Genomic DNA, 23,184 nt, shown 5'->3' on the forward strand with positions numbered 1-23,184 from the left:
GTAATGTCAGGAAGGAGGCCAAGGAATAGGTGCACCGCATGGATTTATTTGTCAGAGGTGGAGGAGAGAAGACAAGAAACAAAATTTTTCTCATACCTTGTAAAACCAGTGGGATTTTTTCAAACAGGGGAATAAACTCCAACAGTAGAGCCTCTTAGCTTCTGTAGCCTGATTTACCTAAGGAATCTACATGCCTTATTTTAGAATATGAGCATTGTTACTAGCTGCCTGCCCCCATTTTCCATCTATGTGGATATAAATCCATAAAGATCAACAGGGACAGATCCACCTTGACATGACTGCCTAGCATAAGGAAACTTTAAGCAGGTACCTACCATGCCCGCTTTGAGACCCTCTTTGCAAACACAGGATGTTATATTTTTCATCCCTACGCCAAATATTTTTCACCCCCACACTTTAAGGCATCTACTTAGAGAATGTTCACTAGACAATGCAGATGGTCTCTTAAACAGATAAGCTTCCCGCAAATATACAGCTCTAACAACATAACCAGCTCCAAAGGCTTGTTTTTCTCCTGCTTTGTAAAAAAGCAGAATGGATATCCCTTAAGCCATCCCCCACCCTATAAACACAGATGTTGACCACAATTTTAAGTTGGATTGGTAAGAACAATGAAAGCACAGGATTAGTGTGCTTACATGGGCCGCTCAGCGCATTAATATAAAAATCTCCTTGTTTATTGTGACATATCAGCACTAATCCAGCAGAAATAAGCAACGGTTCATTAAAGGAAGGCCAGTGGATTACGGAGGAGTTAGGACACAATAAAATCTAGGTTTTGTCACATTAGACACCTCAGCGTATTTGCAGAAATATCTGTGATCCTCATGCACTTTGCTAGAATTGCAGTTAACACGCGGTGAATGGGAAACTTCTTCATTTCTCAATTATTTACTGACTCAAAAGTTCCAATTTTTTACTGTTATTAATGTGTCCTCTCACCATTAAGGAACTCTTATTCAAGCCACTAGGGAAAAGCAAATTATTTGGGGTAGGGCTATTTTTAGAATGGGACCCTTGGCAGTCCTCATCCCAGAGTTCCCAGACAGGACCTTGTAGCAGTCAGCCCTTAAAAAGCAACGGCCTTTTTTTGCTCTTTTTTTTTTTTTTTTTTTTTTTTTACTTCATTCTTTGAAATGCAAATTTTGATACAGTATCTTAGTTCTTCTGTAAATAATTCAGAGACTGCACCAAAACGTAGTCGCGGTAGTAGCCCTAACTAGCTAATGTTACTCATTACAGCACAAATCTAAGTGGAGCCCAATGATGTAAGCTGCAAATCTTGAACTTCAGAAAGCAGGAGTGAGAGACAGTCCCCGCTCAGAGACCTTCTGGTGCATTTAGACGAAGGAGAAAGTTGCCCAACATCACCCAACAGGTCAACAGCAGAGCTGGGATGGCAACCTAAAGCTCAAACCATCATCTCACACCCATCCTGATTGCCACACTACTGCTTTCCTTCACTTCAAGACGCTGCTGGTGAGTTTTCTCTGTTCTCCCCACCAAGTGACAGTTTTTGCTGAATCTGCTACACTGATACACTTTTGGGGCAGGTCTCAACCTCCAATATGGTGTGAAAAACGACACCATCCCAGAGATCTCCATATCGCTTACTCTGTTTTTTGTGTTTAGTGCGGTGCGATGATGGTACCATCCAGGTTCGCAGCACAGATGCTGGTAAAAGTTTGATGCGGGCATGTTGGTAGATGTCAAAATCAGCCTCAAAATGCACTGGTAGACTTAAGAGGTTACAGTTCATGCCAGGCTGAGTATCAACCAGGTTTTTTTGTGTCCTCGCAAGGTGACAATTTACTTACCTTCTTTCTTTTTATCAAAGGGCAACTACTGTGCCCGCTGATCTCTTCTTACTGTTTCTAGGCTTGGCTAGAAGAGGATTTAGTTCAAAGGCTACTTTGTAAAGCAGAAGGTTGAGGAAGCTGGGTAATTTGGGCAGGAATTGGTCTATATGTGGGCTAGTACAGACTTGCCTTTGTAACCCAGTTTATAAAAGCAATTCAATTCTGGGCTAGCATCATTTCAGGAGTTTTCCTGAGCATTAAGCTAAAGTAAGGACCAAATTTCAGAGCGGGCACTGTGAATTTGGGGGGGTTGGGGCATTTTTTCTCAACAAGTGATGATAGGAGCCACTGGATTTCTTTGTGAGAGTTGTTACTGCTTCTGTGCAGGCAGCTTTGGAGCCTGAAGATCCCTTACAGGCATGAAAAGGAAGGGCAATAGTGCAAGGATTTTATAAATATCACACTGGACTCTGATGCAGCAGCAGTGCATGTATATGGCCTGAAAACCAAGCCATTTTTTAGCCTGCTTACCACACTTGAGTCCACCTGTCAGTAACTGAGATCAGTGAAGTGCTTAACAGCTGTATTTCTGACATACAACGCCTGTGGTGTCGGTAGCATGTGTTTCCTGAACTCTGGGAGCCTGCTGAGGTGCCCAAAGCTGTTTGTCAGCTCTGAAAATTTCATCTCAAATGTTGAGAAGCATAACTTTCCCCTCCTGTTGCAGGACTGCATTTTGTTTGCGTTTCTACATGGTATGTTGAAGCTCTCCTTCCACCCCAGCTCAGAGCAGGGTGCTCCCTTTAAGCTCAGAGCAGCTGCTAGACAACGCCAGGGACTCTCTCAGGACTTAAGATTTCACCATGCTTCCTGCTGCAACACATGGGAGAGATGTGGGTCACCTGTCACATTCCTGCCGTTACCCTCCTTCCTTCTGATAACCGATCGGCTCCCAGCCATGGCAGCGTCATTACGAACGAGGACAGAACGGCGTGGTGGAAAGGAGCAAGGCACTTACTGAGAGAATTCATGCTCCTCTGCTTGGCTAGCAACAAGTCCTGCCGATAGGAAGCAATCCCCAATATGGTCTAAATTTTCACCTGTGCTCAAATACTCAGATGAATAATTTGGATTCAGGAAACATTATTTGTATTTATAAACCAGATATTTCATAGGAAATAAACCAGGCATTCCATACTGAGAGGAATTTTTGGCCACCTACAGCAGAGCAGTTGCACGTTTCTGTACAAGTCGTCTGACTCTAAATCCCGACTGAGACCCTTGGGAATGGCTCAGTCAGCTCAGCGCAGGGGACGTGAAATACCATCAGCACTGCCCGACACAAGCCCTTCCAGCTCTGACGGTCAGCTGCTGGAACACCCTGGAGACAGTGACCTAGGAAATCAATGAAGCTCAGCGTGGTCAGTGCTCTCCAGCACTGCTCAGTTCCTGGAGGGATTAAGCCCTTCCAAATGTCTGGCCTCCCAGGAAAGGCAACTTGGAACGTACAGCAAACCAATACGGAAAGCTCCGTTCTCCAGGGAGAAATGCAACAGACATGGCCAATACTCTGCAGGCTCGTGGGCGGCAGAGAGCCTGCTAGCAGCGTAATCACAGAACTCGGTTCTAATCATAGGTACATTAGCTTCACTGCTAGCAAACGCAGTTGCTCCAGATTTCAACAGGAGCAATGAGACCACAGTCAGTTTTGAACTCCTGTGTGCTGCGCTGGCTTCTCATTCATATTAGAGTGCGTGGTGAATTATAAGCAGGAAGAACGATACACATCTACTTCCCTGCCCTTGAATTCAGTAAAATGCACATTAAACCTTCAGCTTGGTAATGTGTCCCTCAACCATAATGAGCAGAGCTGGGCTCGGACCATTTACACACATTTCGGTGTTTTACTGCGCAATGAAGATCCCTCAGGCGTCGCAAATTCACGCTCACATCAGCAGTTTTAGATACACAGAATCCACAGTAAAAAAATACGATTATTACCTTTTTGTGTTGTGGATTGTGGTCCCACCTAGGACGATCCTGACCCCTGGGTTGGTGCGGTTAAGGTTATAGACAGTCAGTGCCTCTTCATAAGTTGCCCCTCCAATGATGAACACAATAATATCTTGGGGCCTGCAATAAAGACGCAAACACTGAGACGGGATCAGACAAAACGCAAGGATAAATCCTGTAGCACTCACAGGCGCTGAGGCAATGATCCCGATAATTCCTCTGCCCAGACCATGTCTCATTTCTGTGATGCGCTGGGCTCAAGACCGACAACAATGTGTAGGCCATTAAATCGCTTTTAAAACACTGTCTCTCCTAAACATTTACACAACGTGCTAACGGTCCTTAAAAGCCTCCTCAGCAACACCCACACGCTGCATCCCTGTGGAGCTCCACCATGACACATACGCCAATGTTTAATGCATGATCGAGACACTGCTGCGGCTGTTAAATTAAGATCAATTCAGGAGTCAAACGAGGACAACAGTGGTGCTTCAGACCTCTCGGGCTTGGTTTGAAGGGCACGGATCAGCTGCAGTTCTGCTGGCTGATTGCAGAACTACTGGGATTTGTGCCGAAGTTTACCTCTGAGGTTACGTTCCCTAGGCAGCCTAGAAATACAGGATTTTACAGAGAACTAGAGTGAGGGGAAAGGGGGGGGGAAGGAGAGAAGTGCCTTCAAAATACAAAACCAGCCATATGCCCTGCACATTCTGCTTTCAAAGGAAGACTGCGCCTTCCTTGCACCACCCTCCCCAATCACTTAAGTCTTCCACTCTCAGGGATAGCAGAATATGCTTGCAACCCATAAATCAGCTCTGCTACCATCTACAAGCTGAGCGAACAATTTCTGCAGAATCTACAGCAAAAAGGTGTGGATCACATCCTGTCAGTCATCCGCTTGAGTCAGAGCAGTCAAGTCTCAACACCATTAACGTTCTGTTGCAGTCTCAAAAGTCATCTCCGCTTTCCAAGCAGGTAATTCTGCTAGAATACAGCTGCTTGCTGCAGCGGCGGAAGCAGGAGGCATTCATCTGCTCTGCCTGTGCAAGCTCCGGCTCAGTGACAAAGCAAATGGAGCATGAGACAGGGATGACCCCAGAATGTACCTAGACTCTGTGTCTCTGGTTACTCCCTGCTGAGAAGCCGACCTGCAAAGCCCTCGGCACCTGCTGCTGTCCAGAGGAGCAACGCACGCTTCATCACGAAGGATGAACGTCAAGGACTGCTTTCTTGGCATCACTGAACAGGCAGTACTACCGAGAGCAAAACGGCTTCTGCCGTCAGAATGGGACGCTGTCTCGGAACAAGCGTGTTAGCTGTCAGACCCACACAACTGCCTCCCTGCCCCTGGACAGGATGCAGAAAAGTATGAAAAATGAACGGTAAACAGCAGCGCACAGCCCGTCCCACAGTGGTCTTTGTTACCAGTAACCTTCCAAATCTAAGTCTTTTCAGAAAGTTTGGGTTTGGTCTGCATAAGATGATTTGGACAGACGAAAGGAGATTTCAGAGATGCTGTAGAAGGTGCTGGTAGTCTCCCTTTGCAGGGTGGAGAGGGAAAACGGCAGCCTTGATGCCCGGAACGTGGGCACCCCATCATGTCAGGCACACCCCCTGGTGACACACAGCAATTAGCATTGCTAATTCAACGACAAAAAAGTTGTTGCATTCAGTACAGTTCTTCTGCAGGTACTATACCATTTGTTATCCTCCGGGACTACCATAATTCTAATAACAGCCTAGACTTCCAGCTGTAGTTTACTGCAAGGCTTGAAGTCGAATACTTTGTAGAGAAGTCTGCAGTAGTGGAACATGCTGCATTAGATGCTTTAGGCCCGTGCTCTCTCGACAGAGCGACAAGTTTTACCCTGCACGTGAGGTACCCCTCCCAGCCAGGAGCCGTGGTGTAGGCAGCGCTGCCTTGGGGATTTCAGCGACGCAGTCTGCGCTGTCTTTACTTCCCTCCCAGAGCCCCGGGATTCGGTGTGCTTATCCCTCCCTGCAGAGCTACACTGTGTCCCCAGCACAGCAACAGCCTGTGAAATCTTCTGCACTGCAGCCTTAAGATAAGCAGGTTATATATAGCAACCGCACATTCGGGCTGTGCGGGTTCAAACATCTCACTGAGGCAGACGGAGGTTTTTGCACCCTGGTGACAACAGAAGTCGCTGAGCCAGCCCCAGAGGACAGAAGAGTGCTGTACCTTGTCTTTTACTCATCCGGCTTTGGAAACGAGGTGCAAACGTGCCCGAGTCTTCAGGGAGTGGAAATCAAAGGAAAGGGGACAGCACAGCAATGAAGTAATCTGATAAACCACTGTCAGTTGTCAGAAAAAGTATATCTATAAAATCTCTACAAGCCCACTTTTATTGTGATGCCTGTAAAAAGATGTGTCAAGTAGGCCATGCCACACTTGGCTTCTTAGGGAGAATGCCTTTTAGGTTGAGAAAGCTGCACATCCCCAGAGTCCCTTCAGTCAGTTCGAACTTTGAGGGTTAAGGTACCGTTACTAACTGGATCACTGGAGCAGCAAAGAAACAAACCAGGCAATTTCTTACCAAGCAGCCTTATGCAGACTGAAATCCACAGGATTGGTCTCCTGGTACCATCATTTATGGATTTTGGGTTGGAACTATCAAAGACCTAAGGAATTTAGATGCCAGAGTCATGTGGCTAACTCTCATATGCTCCTCTGGAATATCGCAACATGTACCAGCCTTTAAATTTACCATCACCTTTCACTGTCACCATGACACCAGCCGTGCAAATTCACATCACTGATGCACTCAACAGTCCCTGCAGTCAGGCCTCTGCAATGCTTGGTCACAGCTTTCTCCTAAGCGTGAGTTAAAGTTAGATGAGTGAGTCTAACAAGATGCTGGATCCCCACAAAACGAGGGTGAGACTGTGCACTGTCAGCCTGGTCACTTCATCAAGTCAAGGCGTGACTGAAGATTACATCCACCAGGAGGATGGGTGCTTCTTGCTTGTGCAAAGCCCAGATGCAGAGGAGAGGAGATTCGCTAGCTTCTCAACCCTAGGCTCAAGTACAGAAAATACCTTCAGAAATGAAGGTAATTTACAGCTGTCTTAAAACAGGTTTGGAAAAGATAAAAGTGCATTTTGAATCACATCAGGTTAAGGAGGAACTAAGTACACACAGGAGAAGTTAGCAGCAAGTCATGAAACCCTTCCTGCCACTACTCTTCGCTCCCGCTCCTCCACGAGGTATGGCCACGTTGTATGAACACTGATAAGGATTACATATACGATCAAATTGGTACGGCAAATGGCTCTGAGCTGAGAAAGGATACAAACCCTGTGAATGGAAGCTTAGCATTTTTTAATATATTGTGTTTTCCTTGCTGCTGTGTTTTGAAGACCCTCTCACGGCACAGAACTCCCCTGTGCTAGGTGCTGTACAAAACAATAATAAGAAAATTACTCCTTTGCCCTTTAAGTCATTTCTGTACTTTTTACAAAGCAGCTGGCACTGTCCAACTTGGGAGGCTAAACAGCCCAGTGATCCCATCGCAGACCGCAATAAAATTTCTCTGCTATCCTAAATCACTAAGTCTGGGTTACATCTTGTGCATGGCTTTTTGACCACATATTAACAGTTTTTGTTGTGGTGGAGAATCTTTGTACAAAGAGAGGAATAGATTGACTGATATCCAGAAAAACTTATCGACTAAAAAGATGTCAAACAGAGAAAGCCGGAAATGATAATCCAAACAGACCCAGCATGGGAGAGCCGATATCTACGCTGGGCTGCAAACTAAACTGGTAATGCCTCCGAGATGCTGGGTCGCAGGTAAGAAAACTTCCTGCTTGGACATTATATCCTGGTCTGCCTCTATTTCCCGTGCAGCTGTGATTGCTAGGTATCGGGAGTACGGCACAGAATACGCTTATTTTTGTTTTTGTATCGCTGCTGCCTTTCTTACAGGATTAAGGCTGGTGTGGGGCCGTGGAGGCAGAACTCTAGCCTCTCTCCCACTTCAGGTGCCTTGCTCAAAGCGTCCGGCATTTACCCTGCAGATCTCTCACAGACCAGAAGCAAGCTAAGTCACGCAGAGGCAGACTGCCACAGAAAGAACAAAGGGATCTTGGTGTTCTCATGAAGTGCCCAAGGAATTACTGCTTCTATCAAGGGCAAATAATAAGCAGTTTCGGAATAGGAAGAAACCCCAAGACTGTTATAGGATTAGTTGGAAAGCAATCTACAGCAACGCTCGCTCCAGCTGCTGCGCTCCTCAGACCCAATTTGTGGATGTGGCACTCTATCTCCTCGGGTTAACTACCAATTTAACAGCTAAATGCTCAAACACTTCACACAGGAGGAAAAAGCAACTTCCTTGAACAAACAAGGACACAGAGTTTTGCCTTGAAAAAAATCCACAAAACACAAAACATACTAAACACAAGATAATATATATGATTTAGCAATAACGCTGCTTTCCCTAATCTTTAGGGCAGTATGTGTGAGCTCAGATGAAAAAGCATACAGCCAAATGGTTCCGCATCACATGCTGCAAGCTGATGCTTCCAAAAAAGGAGATTTTATATTCGCTGCCTAAGGAGATACCTCACCCATCCCTTTAGATGTGTGTCAGCTACAGACAATTCTAAAGGGTTTCAGATTTTTCCCCTCCTCTAGCAGTCAATGGGAACCTTCCCTTCAACAAAATCCGTGGGACAAAGATCACATCCAGTCACAGAATACTCTAAACTAGATGGTATCGGTGAGTTCTTACATTCCACGTTTAAGTCTGAACTTTGATGGGCTTTCAGACAAGGTTAACTTTCCACGATTTTTGAATAAGCAGGTAAGTACTTGAGGTAATTTGAGAGAGACGGAATGAGCCGAGTCCCAGCTGGACCCCAGGGAGCAGCACGCCTGTTCCTACGGCTATTTCATAGGCTGCTGCCTGGTTCCTGCAAAACGTCGAGGACCCATGTTTGGTTTTAAGAAGTTTGGTTTTAAGCTGTGACAGAGCTGTCTTGTGGTCTGATTACAAACTTGATCTTGTAAGAATCTAGCCATCTTAGGGAAACAGCGTCAGGTCCGGTTGGGACAAATGCCCTATTAGAGAAAATCCCAGGTCAAAGCATGAACGAAGCAAAAGCTGCACCCAAAGGGGAGGTTTTGGCAGAGCCCGGCGAGCAGAGCACACTGATGGGCTCGCCAGCCTTAGGAGGCATTTCGTACGCACAGCAGGGGCTCCTGCAGGCTGCTGCGACGGAGAGAGGCTTTAGGAACTCTTCTAGCTAGTACTTTCCAGCAGCAAGGTGGAAGGGACTGCAGGCTTATGGCATGCGAGAAAAGGATGATATTTAACACAGCAGGAAAGAACGGAGAAGCAAAAGAAAGCTGAATTGCTTATTGCTCTCTCCTAGGAACCCTGCTCAGTGCGTTGCAAAGATTCCCCTTCCTTCACTGCTGCCCATTTCCACAGCTGAATCTGAACCAGGAGCTTTTACTCCCTTGCAACAGTGTAAAGTTTAATACAGAAAGAAATAGTTAAAAAGAATCCTTTTAAATTCTTTGCTGTTCAAGCAACTGCATCCCTTTGATCAAAAAATACAAAGCCTTTCGTCCTGACCCTCTGCTGAACTCCTGCCAATCACTGTAACACCATCCTCTGAAAGCAGAGCGCAAGAAGACAGTGTAGCCCAGTTTGCCTTGGGCTGTGATTTTTTATACTAAGTTTTGTGAAATTATTAAATTTAAATTCCTCGCTCAATTGGTTTGGCACTAAAGTAAAACCATCAAGTGGGCCTTTTTCTTCCAAACCTGACAACTAAAACCTGTTTTTAGATGAGGCCCATTTTAATGATACTGAATATTCATACTTTAGAGATAGCACAGTGCTGTGGCCCCCATTTTATGCAGCAAGTAAAGACCAGACACAAAAGTATTCAGGTGTCTATTTTCTGTCAATTAAACCCTCATTCTGTAAATTAAAACCCTCATTCCTACAGCTCCTATGTCTTAAACCCAACAAAATCTACCATTCTCATCAGGAAACCACCCTAACAACCATGTGCCCTTATGTGTTTGATTGTTTTCCAGATGTCTAACCCAGCAGCAGCACTGTTGGACCCAGCCACCGTCCTAAGGACAATCCCAGGCCAAAGGAAAACAGTGAGAAATTTAAAGGAGCAAACAGTTTGGAAGCTCTGCCTTTGTATTTTGAGATTTACTTCAATAAAACTACAGGATTCACATTTTTTAGCTAAGGGACAAGGCTGTAGCCATTGCGGAAAAGGGAGGGAAGTGCGAACTCCATCCAACTTCTGTTTTCTTTCAGCTCAAGGTAGGAATTAAACCCTTCTCATGCTCCCCCAAATAAATTATTTGCATGTTCTTTGTAGCAGGATTCTCAGGGGCAGGTTCCTGTACCCCTTTCTGGAAACATTTAAAGAGGCATCTAAGTGAAACACAGCTCAGGAAAATATAAGTGGAAACTGAAAAAGAGAAGATAAAGGTCAGAAGACCATTTGTTTCTAGTTAGCTCAGAACAAACCCAGGTCAGGGATGCCTGGATGCAGTTACTGCTGTTGTGCAGGTCTCCTTTCAGATCTACCACAAACCGCATCCGTCAACCTCTTTTTGTTGGGCTGAAATCCATCTCAGTCGAGAGCTGGTCTCAAGGACACAGAGGATAGCCCTTCTGTTGCTAGAGGCCTCGATATTTCACACCTATTAGAAACACCCATCCACCCTATCCAAAATCCACCATTTTATTTTAAAGGGAACATTTGGAGCAAAACATTTTTTTTTGGTCTACCAGGGACATACCCAAACAAACTGTTTCTTGTATGACTATAATTCTTTCTTATTCATAAATAAAATGATTAATGTTCCCTGCTGGAAATATTCAGCCTGGCATGGAATTTGGATGCCTCCCTGCTACAAAATACATTTTTGCTTTCATCAGATGAACGAAATGCCCCAAGGCAGGGCTAAGGACGAAAAGCAGCGTGCGTGTGCATCTCAAAGAGAGCCAGACATGAATGCTCGCTCTTTGACGGGCTTCTGCCCCTCCCAGCCACTTGACACTGCTGAACCCTGGTCCCCAAGTCTACTCCCCTCCTGCTTCAAATGAGTCTGTGGTTTTCATTTAACCCAAACTGCCCTGCAACAGCCACCTCGTTTGTTGAGAATTGCTACCTTGAATTTGTTTTCGGCTTCACTGAAAATGTGGCAGTTGCTGATAAAAAGCCAGTAACAGACAGCGTGTGAAGGGAATGACGATTGGTCTAACGCTGCAAGGAAAACATCTTCCACAGAAGCCCAGGGCATTTAACAGACATTGGAGAAGATTCAGAGAATCGCTGCGATGACCTCATCACGGATCACCCAGAGGAAGCAAAGCAACAGCAGGCTCTTCTCCTCAAAGGAGACTGCCACTAGAAGGAATAAGAAATACCCACCCAGCATGCTGCAGAAGCTTAACTTAAATTTACGGAAAGGAAATTGCGGTACCAAAGAAAGGAGTGATCAGTACAGAATGCCGGCAGAGGAGGCCTTGTAGTCTTCTCTCTAATGATCCAGTGCCCTCACTCTGAGGCCCAAATTTACCTTTAATGACTTCATTGACAACAGATTAGCTTAGCTCCAGCAAAGTCAGCTAGAACCAGACACCCAGAGTTCTTTTCAATTACAGTCATTAGCCATATCCAGCAAGATCCCATTCTCATCAGGAATAGTAACTGGCTCAGAAGGGAGAGCTTGCAGTTGGACTATTTTCGGTACTCTACAAATAAACGCCAGATGGCATGGAGTGAAGTTAGGGGGCATGTTGAAATCCATCATGTGAACATCCTGGCAGCTTGGTGCAGTGGCTTCATCCTTTACCTAAGCCCTTACAACAGGAATGTCGCATCTTGGCCAGCAAGAAAAGACAACCGTATTTCAGTCTTAATAGCCCTCTCCAGGGTACCTACTTGAGAACACAAGAAAGACCAACACAGTCAAGCCATTTCTCTGCCAAGCCTAAGTTTTGTTCATCTACAGGCAAACAACAAAGCAAGTGGCAGCTCTGGGAGGAGCAGATATATTTTCAGTTCCAAGTTCTGCCCTAAAAGGCCCCACATACCTGTCCCGGAGAGTGTTGGGACCCAGGTAGGGGTAATGGCTGTCCTTGAGTTTTCCCTTGATGAGCTGATCGAGTGTTTCTTGAAGGAGAGGCTGGTGTTGCGTATACACATTCTCAACACCCTAGAGTGCAAGAGAAGCTCTCATTATGAACTAATACAGCAAGGCAGCAAGCTTAAGAGAGAAGATCAGCAAAGGCACATAAAAGGAGCATCATCATCTGGTATCTGATGATGATATAACACATCATCATCAAGTGTTAACCACTGAGGTCCAGATTTAGAGAGGCTTTTCAGCAACTAACTCCCATTGTCTTCACTGAGAATGATGCCCTAAAAGCCCAAGACACATGGCATTGCACTGCATGCGAGTCCTGCTCCGTGACTGTAATTTTGACTAAAACTGTCATTATTTCATCTGTGGCAGATCCATACCTTCAGTCCTTTGAGGAACTGTTTGGTGATGGCTACAGCGTCCTTGGGACTGAAGAGGTCACTGCCCCGCACCCGTTTCCCTCCATACTCCACAACAGCAGACACTAGCTGTACAGAGACAGAGGCAAAACCAGAATCTTATTAACCTGGGAAACCAGCTTCCAGGCAGTTTTTGTCTAGTTAGGCTCAATGGAGGTACTGGAATAATGGCCAAGGAGTCAGGGAGATGCATCCCGAGCACATAATGCAGCGCCGAGAGAGGCAAGGGGCAAGAGAAGTATTACCCATATCCACCAAGCAAATCGGTCTGCCATGACACTGCCTGCACAAGGAGAGAAGCTTTCATTTCCATAGTCTGCTGCAGCGATAGCAGATCTTCCATGTGACATCATCCTGCTTCTCCACCTCCTCTCCAGCTGCTCACTACATTTGCCAAGCACTGCCACCCTCTCCCTCCCAGCCAAGCGCCTTTTACAGGCTCCAGAAGTCCTTTGCTGCGACTATTGCCTATTCAGCAGGGGCTGGGGGGAAAGGGGTGGGGAGGAAGAGGAGAAGGAGAAAGGAAGCATGTTCCAGGCTCCGTTTACACACCACACACCCGTCCTAGCAGACTCCTGGCATGCCTGCCAACTCTGCTTTATTCAATCCTTCATAATATCACTGATTTTGGAAATGGAAATTCAGTCATTAGTTATGCCTTTTAAAGTAACACCTGCAGGCCCCAGCCAAGCTCGGGATTCTTTTCGCAAGGTGCGGCGCAATTCAACAAAAAAAATTGTGCTAAAGTGAAGCAGGCAAGCTTTACACCAGTTAACGATGATTTTTCCACTTCTGTGCACTCCCGTCCCACTCGTTCATCCAGCTGAAGGAGAAATGCTGCAATTACCTTTCGGTATTTCTCTGACACACCCCTGTTCTTGAGATCTGTCATCAGCCCCGGCAGGCTATTGCTGCTGTGCCGCTCGTAGTGCAGGGCATAAAGCATCACCAGCCGGGCAGCGTCAAACTCTGTCACCTTGGGGTTCTGCAAGAGGCGCCGCACGTTCTGCGGCAAGACAGAGAGCAGTGTTAGTGGAGAGGCCTTCAAAGGACATTAAATCAGACTAATAGCAAGTCCACTGCCTAGCAACAAAATTGCATGCAGGAGGAATGCAGGAGAATTAAATTGTGCCATAAGCAACAGAGCGCAGCTTCTTATGTGCTCTGCGGTTAGGTTTATTAGAGTACAATGGAGTGTGAGTTGCTCTTGGGTCTTTTCATGAAGCTGGGAATTCATAACCCAATTCTGCTGTCCCTTCTTAACTCTCCATAACGTGCTGCGGGTTGAGCTCAGGTTACCATACGCCTCCCCTGAAGGGGGGTGTCAGCAGGCACCTGCAGAAACCTTTAACCTCTGCCCTTCCCTTTCCAACTTGAGTAGAAGCAAAACTGGCCCACAGGTTCCATCATAATATTGACTGTCAAGAAACAAGAGCTAGGACAATTGCACAAATTCTCTTTTCTTTTGGAAGGTGCGGGGCAGAAGCATCCAAGTCTCAGATAACCTTTGGATGTGAGAAGTAGAGGAGCAAGTATCAAGCATTTGGAGGCAAAGGAGGAAGCGAAAAGGAAAAGGGAGATTTCAGCACTGGAGGTAAATACAGAAATCTGTAGTTACTACTTCTAATATGCAGATCATTACTTTCTCTGCCGAAGAGAACATGATACCGTTGTACATACAAAGGGTGCACGCCCCGAAGAGGCTGCCTGTTAAAGTACAGACCTTTTCCAGGAAAGTTTCAGAACCCCCGGTGCATGCCATTTACCCTCCAGGGACTGCAGGCAGGATCTAATTGCTTGTGTTAAGTTAACAGTTGGCCATATAAGTGCTACTCCTTCTCATTACAACAAAAAGCACTTATTTCCTCTCTGCAACCTCTCAGTCGTTGTGTCGAGTCGCAGAGCTGAGATAATGGAGTTAACAGAACAAACACCAGAGCAGGGCTGGTAGCTTAGGTGAGCAGTGGGAGCAATAAGCTTCTTAACTCCGAGCTTTGAGACAGATCTCAAAGAACAGACATCAACTACCAGATGTGTTTGCAGACATCTGGTTAGGGCTGGACAGATGTTTTAGGACACAGCAAAGTCTGAAATTCTCCCTGTCCTGAACATTAAAGCAAAACAATCAGCCTGTACTAGCTCAAATGCACGGGAGCAGAGGAGCTGCCAGTTTTACAGTCGCAGAAATGGCAGTACCAAGGGAGGGAGAGAACCAGTTAGGATTTTTCCACTCCGTAACCATACACGACCTTCAAACACTCCAAAACCCCCAGCATATCTTTGCAAGATTCTCCCACCCTCCCAATACAGGTAGGCAACACGGAAACATTCAGTGAACAGCTGTGAAACAATGCTGTGAAACCGTTGTTGTTTACCATGCTGATTCAGCTATATTTGCTGTAATGTCTTTGACGGATGCTGACTCATTACAAAAATACAGAATAAAATCCTGGCTTTGAGGAGGATCAACGGGAGTTTTACCACTAACCTTGGAAAGGTCAGGAATTCACCTGTGAGGGTAGGGACAGAGTCCCACGGAGATGTTTGCTCACAAGATTTTTCATCCTGTGCTGGCAGCGCAGTGGCAATGCCTAGATGAGCGGGCAGCATGTAAAACAGAAAAGCTATTGTCCATCTAAGGAGATGGGATTCAAAACCTCCCATTCATCTCTCAAGGCTCATGTACTATGTCGGGATTAATAAGAGACCAGGGGAAGAATAACCAATATGTACTGTACTCAGGGGCCTTAGGCCACTGAGAAATTAACAATTGCTGAAGTTACATCAGTGGGAGAACAATTCTGCCTTTATTTTGTGCACTGGCTTATTCTTCATTGTTTCTGTGGCCTTGCCCCTTCACTGCCATTAGGAGACTGCAACAGGGAACGGCCTGGGGCAGCGCAGCTAGAGATACTGATCTCTCGTGCAGAAAGATACCAGTTCCCTAGTTTTGCATTCATTTCCTAGCTGCTGCATGTTTTCCAGTCGGTCTCAGTTGTTAGAAATACAATAGAGCTCTTTAGGCATGTGGCTGTAAGCGAACTGCAGGCAGCTTTTCCACTTTAAAAACTGCAGAAATACCTAGTTAGTGCAGACTAAGACCTGAACTAGCACCAAGGGGAACTCCGGTACCCACCCTGCCGTGACAGTATGGCACACGGTGGGGGCTGCCCTGCCTGCTTCTCTGTCCAGTTTCCAGCACTGCCACATACTCTCTTAACCACAGAACTGGTAATGCAACTGCATCATCACCAGAAGTTCACGTCACCCCTTTCTTCAACGAATCTGAGACAACTTAATAAAAGACAGAAAAGTAGACCAACATTTTCCAAAATGGTCTCCAATGCCAAGCACCCAAGTTTCTACGCTAACGTTTTGTGCTCTGTTAACATCAGAAATAACAGATCACAGACATCGATGGGCCGATGGATTAGAACTCAAATATTTGACTTTTAAACAGCAAAAGCTTGATCTAGAAACAATGACATAGCAAGAGAACCTCAGAAGCTGTTTTCAGCAAATGCATTTTACGGCTACGTGCCCACTTCAGTACTTAGTCATCTAAATTCTACCAAATATAAGCTATGAATCGCATCTATATGCTCACCAATCTATATAGCTGCGATGATTTCAAAGGCCTATACTGATTCACATCAGCTCAGGATCTGGTAATAGAGTACAGTACTTGAAGAGTCTAATATTATCCCCTAGCCGCCCACTTGGAGCACAGAATAACAGAGGCAAAGGCGACATGTATTTCAGATCTGTTGAAGATGCTTATCTTTATTTTCTAGTCAAACTGCTGGTGTAAAGGAGCCCATTATACGGTGTAACTCCTACCTTAGCTATAAAAAATTAAGGAATCCTTTTTTAATACTGAGTTGCTGGTTAAACTCTGCTATAATACAGTCACACCCAACAATACTGCTATTTTCTCTGAATAGTCAGCAGCCACAATTCATCACTATTGACATACTGTCACATACTGGGTCAGGTCATGGAATCCAACAAGCCAGTACAGGGTCAAAACTTCAGTCTATACTCAGCTATAACAGAAGTCTCTGTTAGGCTTTTTCAGTCCTCTCTACCAAAGAAATCTTTTATTTAAGAGGCTTTCCACTGTGTTTTATAAAAAAAAAAAAAAAAGGTAAAAGCCAGCACCTCAATGAATAGTCTGGTTTCAAGAATTTCATGGATTCCATTTCTTCTCCTCCTCAACAAATACAACAAGCTTCTGCACAGGGGTCCAAGTGGGTTTTTTACTGGTGCCTGCACAGGCAGCCTGCCAGAAGCCAACTGACTGCATATAATGAAGGAATGTTGTATTGTGAAATGTGAAGACAGAATTTGCAAAGATGCTTCTCAAGCTAGTTATTAACTATGATTCATCCCCATCTGAACTGAACGGGGAGGAGAAGAGTAATTCTAACATCTAATGTCCCAACCCTGCAGGATATCTGCAACGCAGAACTCCCACGGACTTTCAGTATCAAACTTCCATCAACAGGGGAGTTACAGGATCAAACCATCTAGATTCAGACAAAGGATCAAGGCTGGGTTTTAAGCCCAAGGTACCTGGAGAGCACTGGAATGGTCATTCTGGCAGGCCAGTTCCTGCTCCACTTCAGACACCTCCAGCAGGTTCCGCTCACCAACCAGCCGAGAGAGCTCTCCCACTACTGTCACATGCTTCGATACCGTGCCCGACATCTTCTTGAACTGCGGGTAATTCTCCACAAATGCCTGCAATGGGGAAACCAAAGCAACCGGTTCTTCGAAATAAAAGCCAAAGACAACAAGAGACAGTGAATGTGTGCAACTCAGCAATAAACTGTAAAAACTAATTTGCAAGACCAGTGTGGGTGTATGGATGATCAGGCACCTCAGTCCCAGGAGCCCACAGGATTTCTCCCAATTACAAGGAGATTTTTGTAAGGGATGCACTTTTTATTTACTCTTAAAATAAAAGGATAAAGAAAGTATCTCCAAAGACATTGCCCGGATTCTTTAAATCTTGAGCAGTGACTGAATTAATAGCCTGTGCTCTGAGCTGTTGCCAAGTGACCCAGCTCAGATATAAAGTCCACACAGCCATATTGAAGTAAGCTAAGTACTTAAACCAGAGCTTACCGATTCAATTGTAGGGCTTCGGGACTCCAGCAAGCTCTAAGCAGCAGCTCAGGGAGCAATCGGAACAAGCACGCTTGCAGACCACACTGCAGTGGTGCAGAATGGCCTATCGGAGCGTCTAGCCTTCAGTGAAGAACCACTGTCCTGAACACAGCGCAAAAAGGAGGTTCCCGCTCCACAAAGCGAGCACGCCACAGGGATCTCAACTGCTGGCACTGGTAGTGTGGACTGTCAGTGTGCAGCCAGCAGTGATCTGCGCTACCCTGCTATGGATGGGATTGAAAAAGTCCAGTCAGGTACGCGTAGATCGTCTGTACCTTCATATCTGCTATGGATTCCAGTTTCTGCTGCTCCTTAGGTTTCCTCCTCTGGAAATCTTCCATAAGATTCTTGATGTTACTGCCAATCTCTGCAAAGTTCAGGTACATGTTCTGCACAGAACAAGACAGGGACCTGAGAGAAAGCCGTTCTAACACGAGTCTTGATGCAGCTGGAAGAAGGTGGCACTCTGTGCCCAAAACACTGAAGTGCCATTGCACATCGTCTCCCTGAGACCCAAGCTTGAGCAAGCAGCTCTGCAATTTTCTGCAGGTTTTATTTAAAGCTCTAAAATGGACATGTTATTTCATGTCAGATGCTATTTGCACCACACATTGATTTTCACCACTTGCATAAGCTATACAGTACATCACCACCCCGCTGCTCAAAGTCATTGGAAAGTTCCTTTCACATGGCAAAACAAGGAATGGAACCTGATCCCCAAATTCAGCTACTCATGAAGATCCCCACTGAGATACCTACATTGGCATAGAATTCGTCGTTCTCGGCAGACAGGACCACCTCTCGGAGATCCTTGCTTATCCCTGGTACGCGCGAGAGGTCGATGCGGTTGTTGTTAATCCCCAGCAATTCGTGAACCATAGCCTGGTACGTCCACTAACAAGGACAGTGAAAGAGAAAGGCAAAGGATGATGACCATAGTAAGGTAACAAACAGCCCTGAAACAATGGATTTCAGGCTGAACTCAAAGCAAGCCAGTTTATATTCCTCCGGTAACAGAGCAGATCTAAAGCATGTGTCCCTCAACCTTTTGCCAGGATGTTACAGTAAGAAATAAATATTCCTTCTGTTATAATCAGGCAGGCATCCCGTGGTGAGAGGCGCTGCTGCAAACACAAAGGAAAAGCACCCCATTCCAGCGTGCTTACTGTAGGTGTGTTCAAAAGACACGACTCTCTACAAGAGCAACAGGGATTAATATTCCTGTTCAAACAGTTCTGTTTGCCACCATTATCTCCCTCTCCTCCGCCTGTGAAGGGACGTGTATTTTTGGCTGCAGAGGTTCCACAGTTACAAACCGTACAATTTCCTACATGCTCCTTTGCTTCTTACGCAGCGGTAGGAGGGTGTGTTTCTGCACATCAGTGAGTTACTATATTTATCCTGGGAGGACTAATACTAATCTAGAGGGAAAACTGAAAGCTGATCAGAGCACCGGCGTGCCCGACGCTCCATTTACATTCATTTGAATATCTCTTCTGGATAGAAAATCTCCGCCTAGCAGATAATGCTTTTGGTGCCCTGTGCCGAGTGCAGTCCTTTACAAAACCATGTGTGAGCTGGATTTCTGACTGTCAGATCACTCCAGTAACACAATTACCACCACTAGCCCCTACACCACTAGCGTTACAGAAGCGCTGGCTGCTGTTGAGGTAGCCTGGCTGCAGGTCCAGCCGTCGCCTGATCACCAGACTGACCTGCGTCTAAGCGTACCCCACAGAAATGAAAGGAGACAAACGGACCGCTTGATGTCAGAATCTGCAGCACAGCAGAGAAAAAGAAAATCACTATAGCTACGTAGTAAATACTACCACCTGTCAATAACACAGAGGGAGAAACACACCAGTGCGAGGTCACTCAATAACTGTGCTCGTCTGCTGCCAAACAGCCTATACAAATGAACCCTTGGAAGGGACACTGCCAAGACACGAGGACTCCAAATGTGAAGTCTGTCTCACAGAAGTGCAAGTGGCCTGGTTTTCCAGGGTGCTGGCTACCTCTGCCACTGAAGGTACAGTGCCAGGACACACAATCCGTGCTCAACAGTCTGAAAAATCAGGCCACAAGAAAAATGTGGGATTTCAAGAAGAATGGGGGCAGGAGGCAATACTTTTTACCTTTCAGATAGAAACCATGCCCTGCCAGGGTGTGAATTCTGACTCGCTGCTACCGCCACAGCGCTCTGTGCACTGCCAGAACTCGCCTTCCTATCTCAGCCCTCGCACAACTGCGAGACGATTCACCTGGTTCAGAAGCGGGGTGATGGCATCGTCAGACCGGTCCAGAATAAGAAGCAAAGGAGGAACCTCAGTGCGCCGAAAGTCAAACAGCTCATACTCTTTAGTGATTACTTGCTGTCAAGAAAAGATTAAAAAAAAGCCACTTGATCTTATGTACACCCAGAAAATGTTTCCTTTTAGTTTGGATACAGGTGAATAAAAAGTGAAGAGCTGGTGAAAAACTAGTTGTGCTGCTATCTTAGCCTACACTGCTAATGAAGAAATAATAGCTGCTTTCAAAAGGCACCAGGTAACCTACTGCAATTTATGACACTGGCAGCAAATAGGGGTTTTCACCTGCTCTTTGGTTGGATGCAGGCAGAGACGAGGGATGGGACCTGCCCAAAGCTGTGCAGCAAAGTAATGACACAGTTTACAAGAATCAACTGGAAAAGGGTATTTCTCTCAAATGCATGAATATGTAAAAAAAATCAAACAAAATTTAAGTACGTTGCCAAACTTATTTCACATCGCTGCAGGTTCTCACCGTACCTTCACACATTCAGCAAGCCTCTTTGCTGACTCAGAAGAGAGCTGGTACCGAATCATGGGGCATTTCTTCAGAGACAAAAGCAGAGCAGTCAGCCCTTGAGTTGTCCTGGACAGCTGAGCCGGATCCCAATTGCGACCCTAGAAGGAAAAACTGCATCTAGTATGGATGCACCATCCCCAAATTCTTTCTCACATGAAGTCTTATTTCTAAGTCTTAAAGTCTTACAGTAAACTATAGTTTGACTGAAGGAGCAGGTACACCAAGAGGCCACAATCCGGATTCCCCACTGTTCCTCTCCTTGCCAATTCCTTGCAGGACCAGTTGCCCGCTTACGGACCCTCAACAGTCTGCCTGCTGGGCAGCCCACCACTGCAGCCAGCTTGTTGTGGCTACTGGTCTCTCTATTAACCATAAAACAAGACCCTGGAGGAGCATTAGCTTTTTTCATACCTGGCAGCAGCCCAAGAGGTTGAGAGAAAAAACGTGTGGATTCACCGCAATGTAATCGCCATAGAACTCCTGCCAACAAGCAAAAGCAAATACAGTTACGTGTCTTGTCAACCCTTATCCAGCCTACAAAAGTACATGTTCCAGCATCAGCCACCTGAACACTAAAATCCTAAGCAATGCACAGACTCACTGACTACGATCATTTCTCCTTCCTCCATGCCTAACCTCTCAAATCCCTACACCTGTGCTGACAACTCCACTGCCAATTTGTCGTGTGTGTTTTTCGAGTACGTAGCTCTTTGTCAACACCACAAACATGTGGCAGCTTTGTGAAACACAGATGACAGCAGAACCAGCAGCAGCTCTGACAACAGGAGGGCAGGCAGAAACAGGGGACACAGGATTTTTTTCTTTCTTTTACTTTTTAATCCCTTGTGTACCTTCATCTTTTCTTCCATCCTAGACTGCTGCACAGTGATGCTGCATACTGTTCAAGAACTAGAGAGTCCTCCTGTTGCCACACCTGAGTTTGTTAGCTTGTACGTTCACTTTGCAGGTGCTTTTGGATTAGGAGACCTATTTAAAATATTCAAAATTCACCTGAACTTCAGCCACAACTTCCTGTTCATCAGCCTCAGCCAGTGACTTGACATCACTCTTACTGATCACGTTACTGAAATCTGGAAAAAAACAACAGCGAAAGAACAGTCAGGCTCTGCGAGTGACAGTACCACACAGAACAGTATGACCAGATTTTCCCCTGGAGCAGGAACAGATTACAACAGAGATCCCATGACCTTGCACCTGCAATTATTATGCAGACATTATAATCCAGAAGTTACCTCACAAGGTTACCCTGAGATAATTCCCTGTCCAACTTTCTGCCTCTGGTGCCAACATCCAGTACGTGACCACAGCACCGGATCAGCACCTAACGGTCAATGATGGATTAAACGCCCCGTGGGACACGGCAGTGCTGGAAAGGCATTCATCCTCTCCCTGGCCTAACATCTGCCCAGATAAGCAACACCATGTACAGCCTGCTTGTAGTCAGTAGATCTATACGTGTAAAAGACAATATTAAATGGCTGAACACAGCGACACCCACATCGCCGCCACGGCTCCTCAGCACTGCGGGGCTTGCAGGTCACTGCCACCCTTTCCAAAGCGGCGTCCCCTCTCGCAGCCCGCAGCCTGGCTCCGCAGCGCTGCATTCCTGCAGAGCGGCAATGACATCTAGAGGCCGTTGCAGCTCACTTTCCAGAATCTCACCTGCGCTGGAGGTCTAGACTTCAACACAAACCCAGCTGTAGTCCTTCTGCTTCATTTCCAAAACTACAGAATACTCTGTGGCATGAGCAGGACACGTGAGAAACACCTGCTTGACACGCCGGGCACTAGAAGATGCAGTGCAGCAGGTTTAGTCCAAGGCTGGGATGTGAAGTCTGTCCTAACCCCGTCTCTGAACTGTTTAGCTTTAAGATTTGGGCCAGTCTCTCGTCCTGCGCATCTCTGTTTTCCTTACAACAAAGGCACTTTAATCCCAGCATTAGCCATCTTTCATGTGTATGAAGCAAGAGGAAGCTTTAAAATCCCAGAAACTTTCAGGGATAAGCCGCATCGGTGGAGTGCAGATTTATGGTGTTGCTTTGGAACGACCTCTTAACGAGTTCCTTCGGTTTAACTATTTTATCTTTTATGTATGTACCCTTTGCTGAAAGGATTTGGTGACTTAAATAGCATAAAAACGAGAATTCACACATTCTCAGCATTTTAGTAAAGATCTGTTAGTAAAGGTCTGTCAGTAAAGGTCTGTCAGTGGGAGCACTCGCAGCGTCTCAATCTGTATCTTCTGAACGTCAGGACTGACAAGTCTGCCTGACTGCACAGAACGGGACCTACTTACAAATGAAGTAGATGCTGTACTTTGGCCTCCGCAGCTCCTGAATGAGGAACTCCACGTTCTCCTGGATAAAAACAGCACCAGGGAGAGGACATTTAAAAAATGTCGTGTAAGAAAGGACTGGAGTGACCCCGTGCCCCCTCGCCATGCCCATCGCCATCCCTCGTCCTGACCCATAGCATGCACGAGCGTCCCACCGACGGCGGGTGTGAAGGCAGGGCAGGGCGGTGCCCCCGCGGCCGGGGCTCTGAGGGGCAGCGCCGGCGGGGTGCTCGTACCTTGGTGGGCCGCAGGAAGCAGATGGCCTTCAGGTGCTTCATCGCCTCCCTGTTGGCGGAGTCGAGGCGCTCGAAGAGGTACACCTCCTTCTGCAGGATCTCGGACTGAGTGTACACCATGCTCACGATACCGGTCTGCGGGCGGGAGGCGGCAGCGCCCATCACCCCGGGCCTCAGGCCG

At 46.2% G+C, this 23,184-nt stretch overlaps 1 protein-coding gene across 1 annotated transcript in view; it reads right to left on the minus strand.

Annotated features, from left to right (window-relative positions):
* Positions 1 to 23,132, minus strand: part of VPS45 (vacuolar protein sorting 45 homolog (S. cerevisiae)) — a 28,564-nt gene extending 5,432 nt beyond the window's left edge. The window contains exons 1-13 of the mRNA XM_010284431.1: positions 23,004 to 23,132; positions 22,729 to 22,789; positions 21,423 to 21,502; positions 20,823 to 20,891; positions 20,372 to 20,509; positions 19,844 to 19,954; positions 18,342 to 18,476; positions 17,858 to 17,971; positions 16,986 to 17,153; positions 13,258 to 13,416; positions 12,372 to 12,479; positions 11,939 to 12,060; positions 3,822 to 3,953 (exon numbers count right to left, since the gene is read on the minus strand). Of these exons, the coding sequence (XP_010282733.1) occupies positions 3,822 to 3,953; positions 11,939 to 12,060; positions 12,372 to 12,479; positions 13,258 to 13,416; positions 16,986 to 17,153; positions 17,858 to 17,971; positions 18,342 to 18,476; positions 19,844 to 19,954; positions 20,372 to 20,509; positions 20,823 to 20,891; positions 21,423 to 21,502; positions 22,729 to 22,789; positions 23,004 to 23,123 (1,517 nt within the window). The 5' untranslated portion in view covers positions 23,124 to 23,132. The remainder of the gene's footprint in view (positions 1 to 3,821; positions 3,954 to 11,938; positions 12,061 to 12,371; positions 12,480 to 13,257; positions 13,417 to 16,985; positions 17,154 to 17,857; positions 17,972 to 18,341; positions 18,477 to 19,843; positions 19,955 to 20,371; positions 20,510 to 20,822; positions 20,892 to 21,422; positions 21,503 to 22,728; positions 22,790 to 23,003) is intronic.
* Positions 23,133 to 23,184: the final 52 nt, after the last annotated feature.

Source organism: Phaethon lepturus, unplaced genomic scaffold, assembly GCF_000687285.1.
Source record: "Phaethon lepturus isolate BGI_N335 unplaced genomic scaffold, ASM68728v1 scaffold5083, whole genome shotgun sequence".
Classification (NCBI taxonomy): Eukaryota; Metazoa; Chordata; class Aves; order Phaethontiformes; family Phaethontidae; genus Phaethon; species Phaethon lepturus.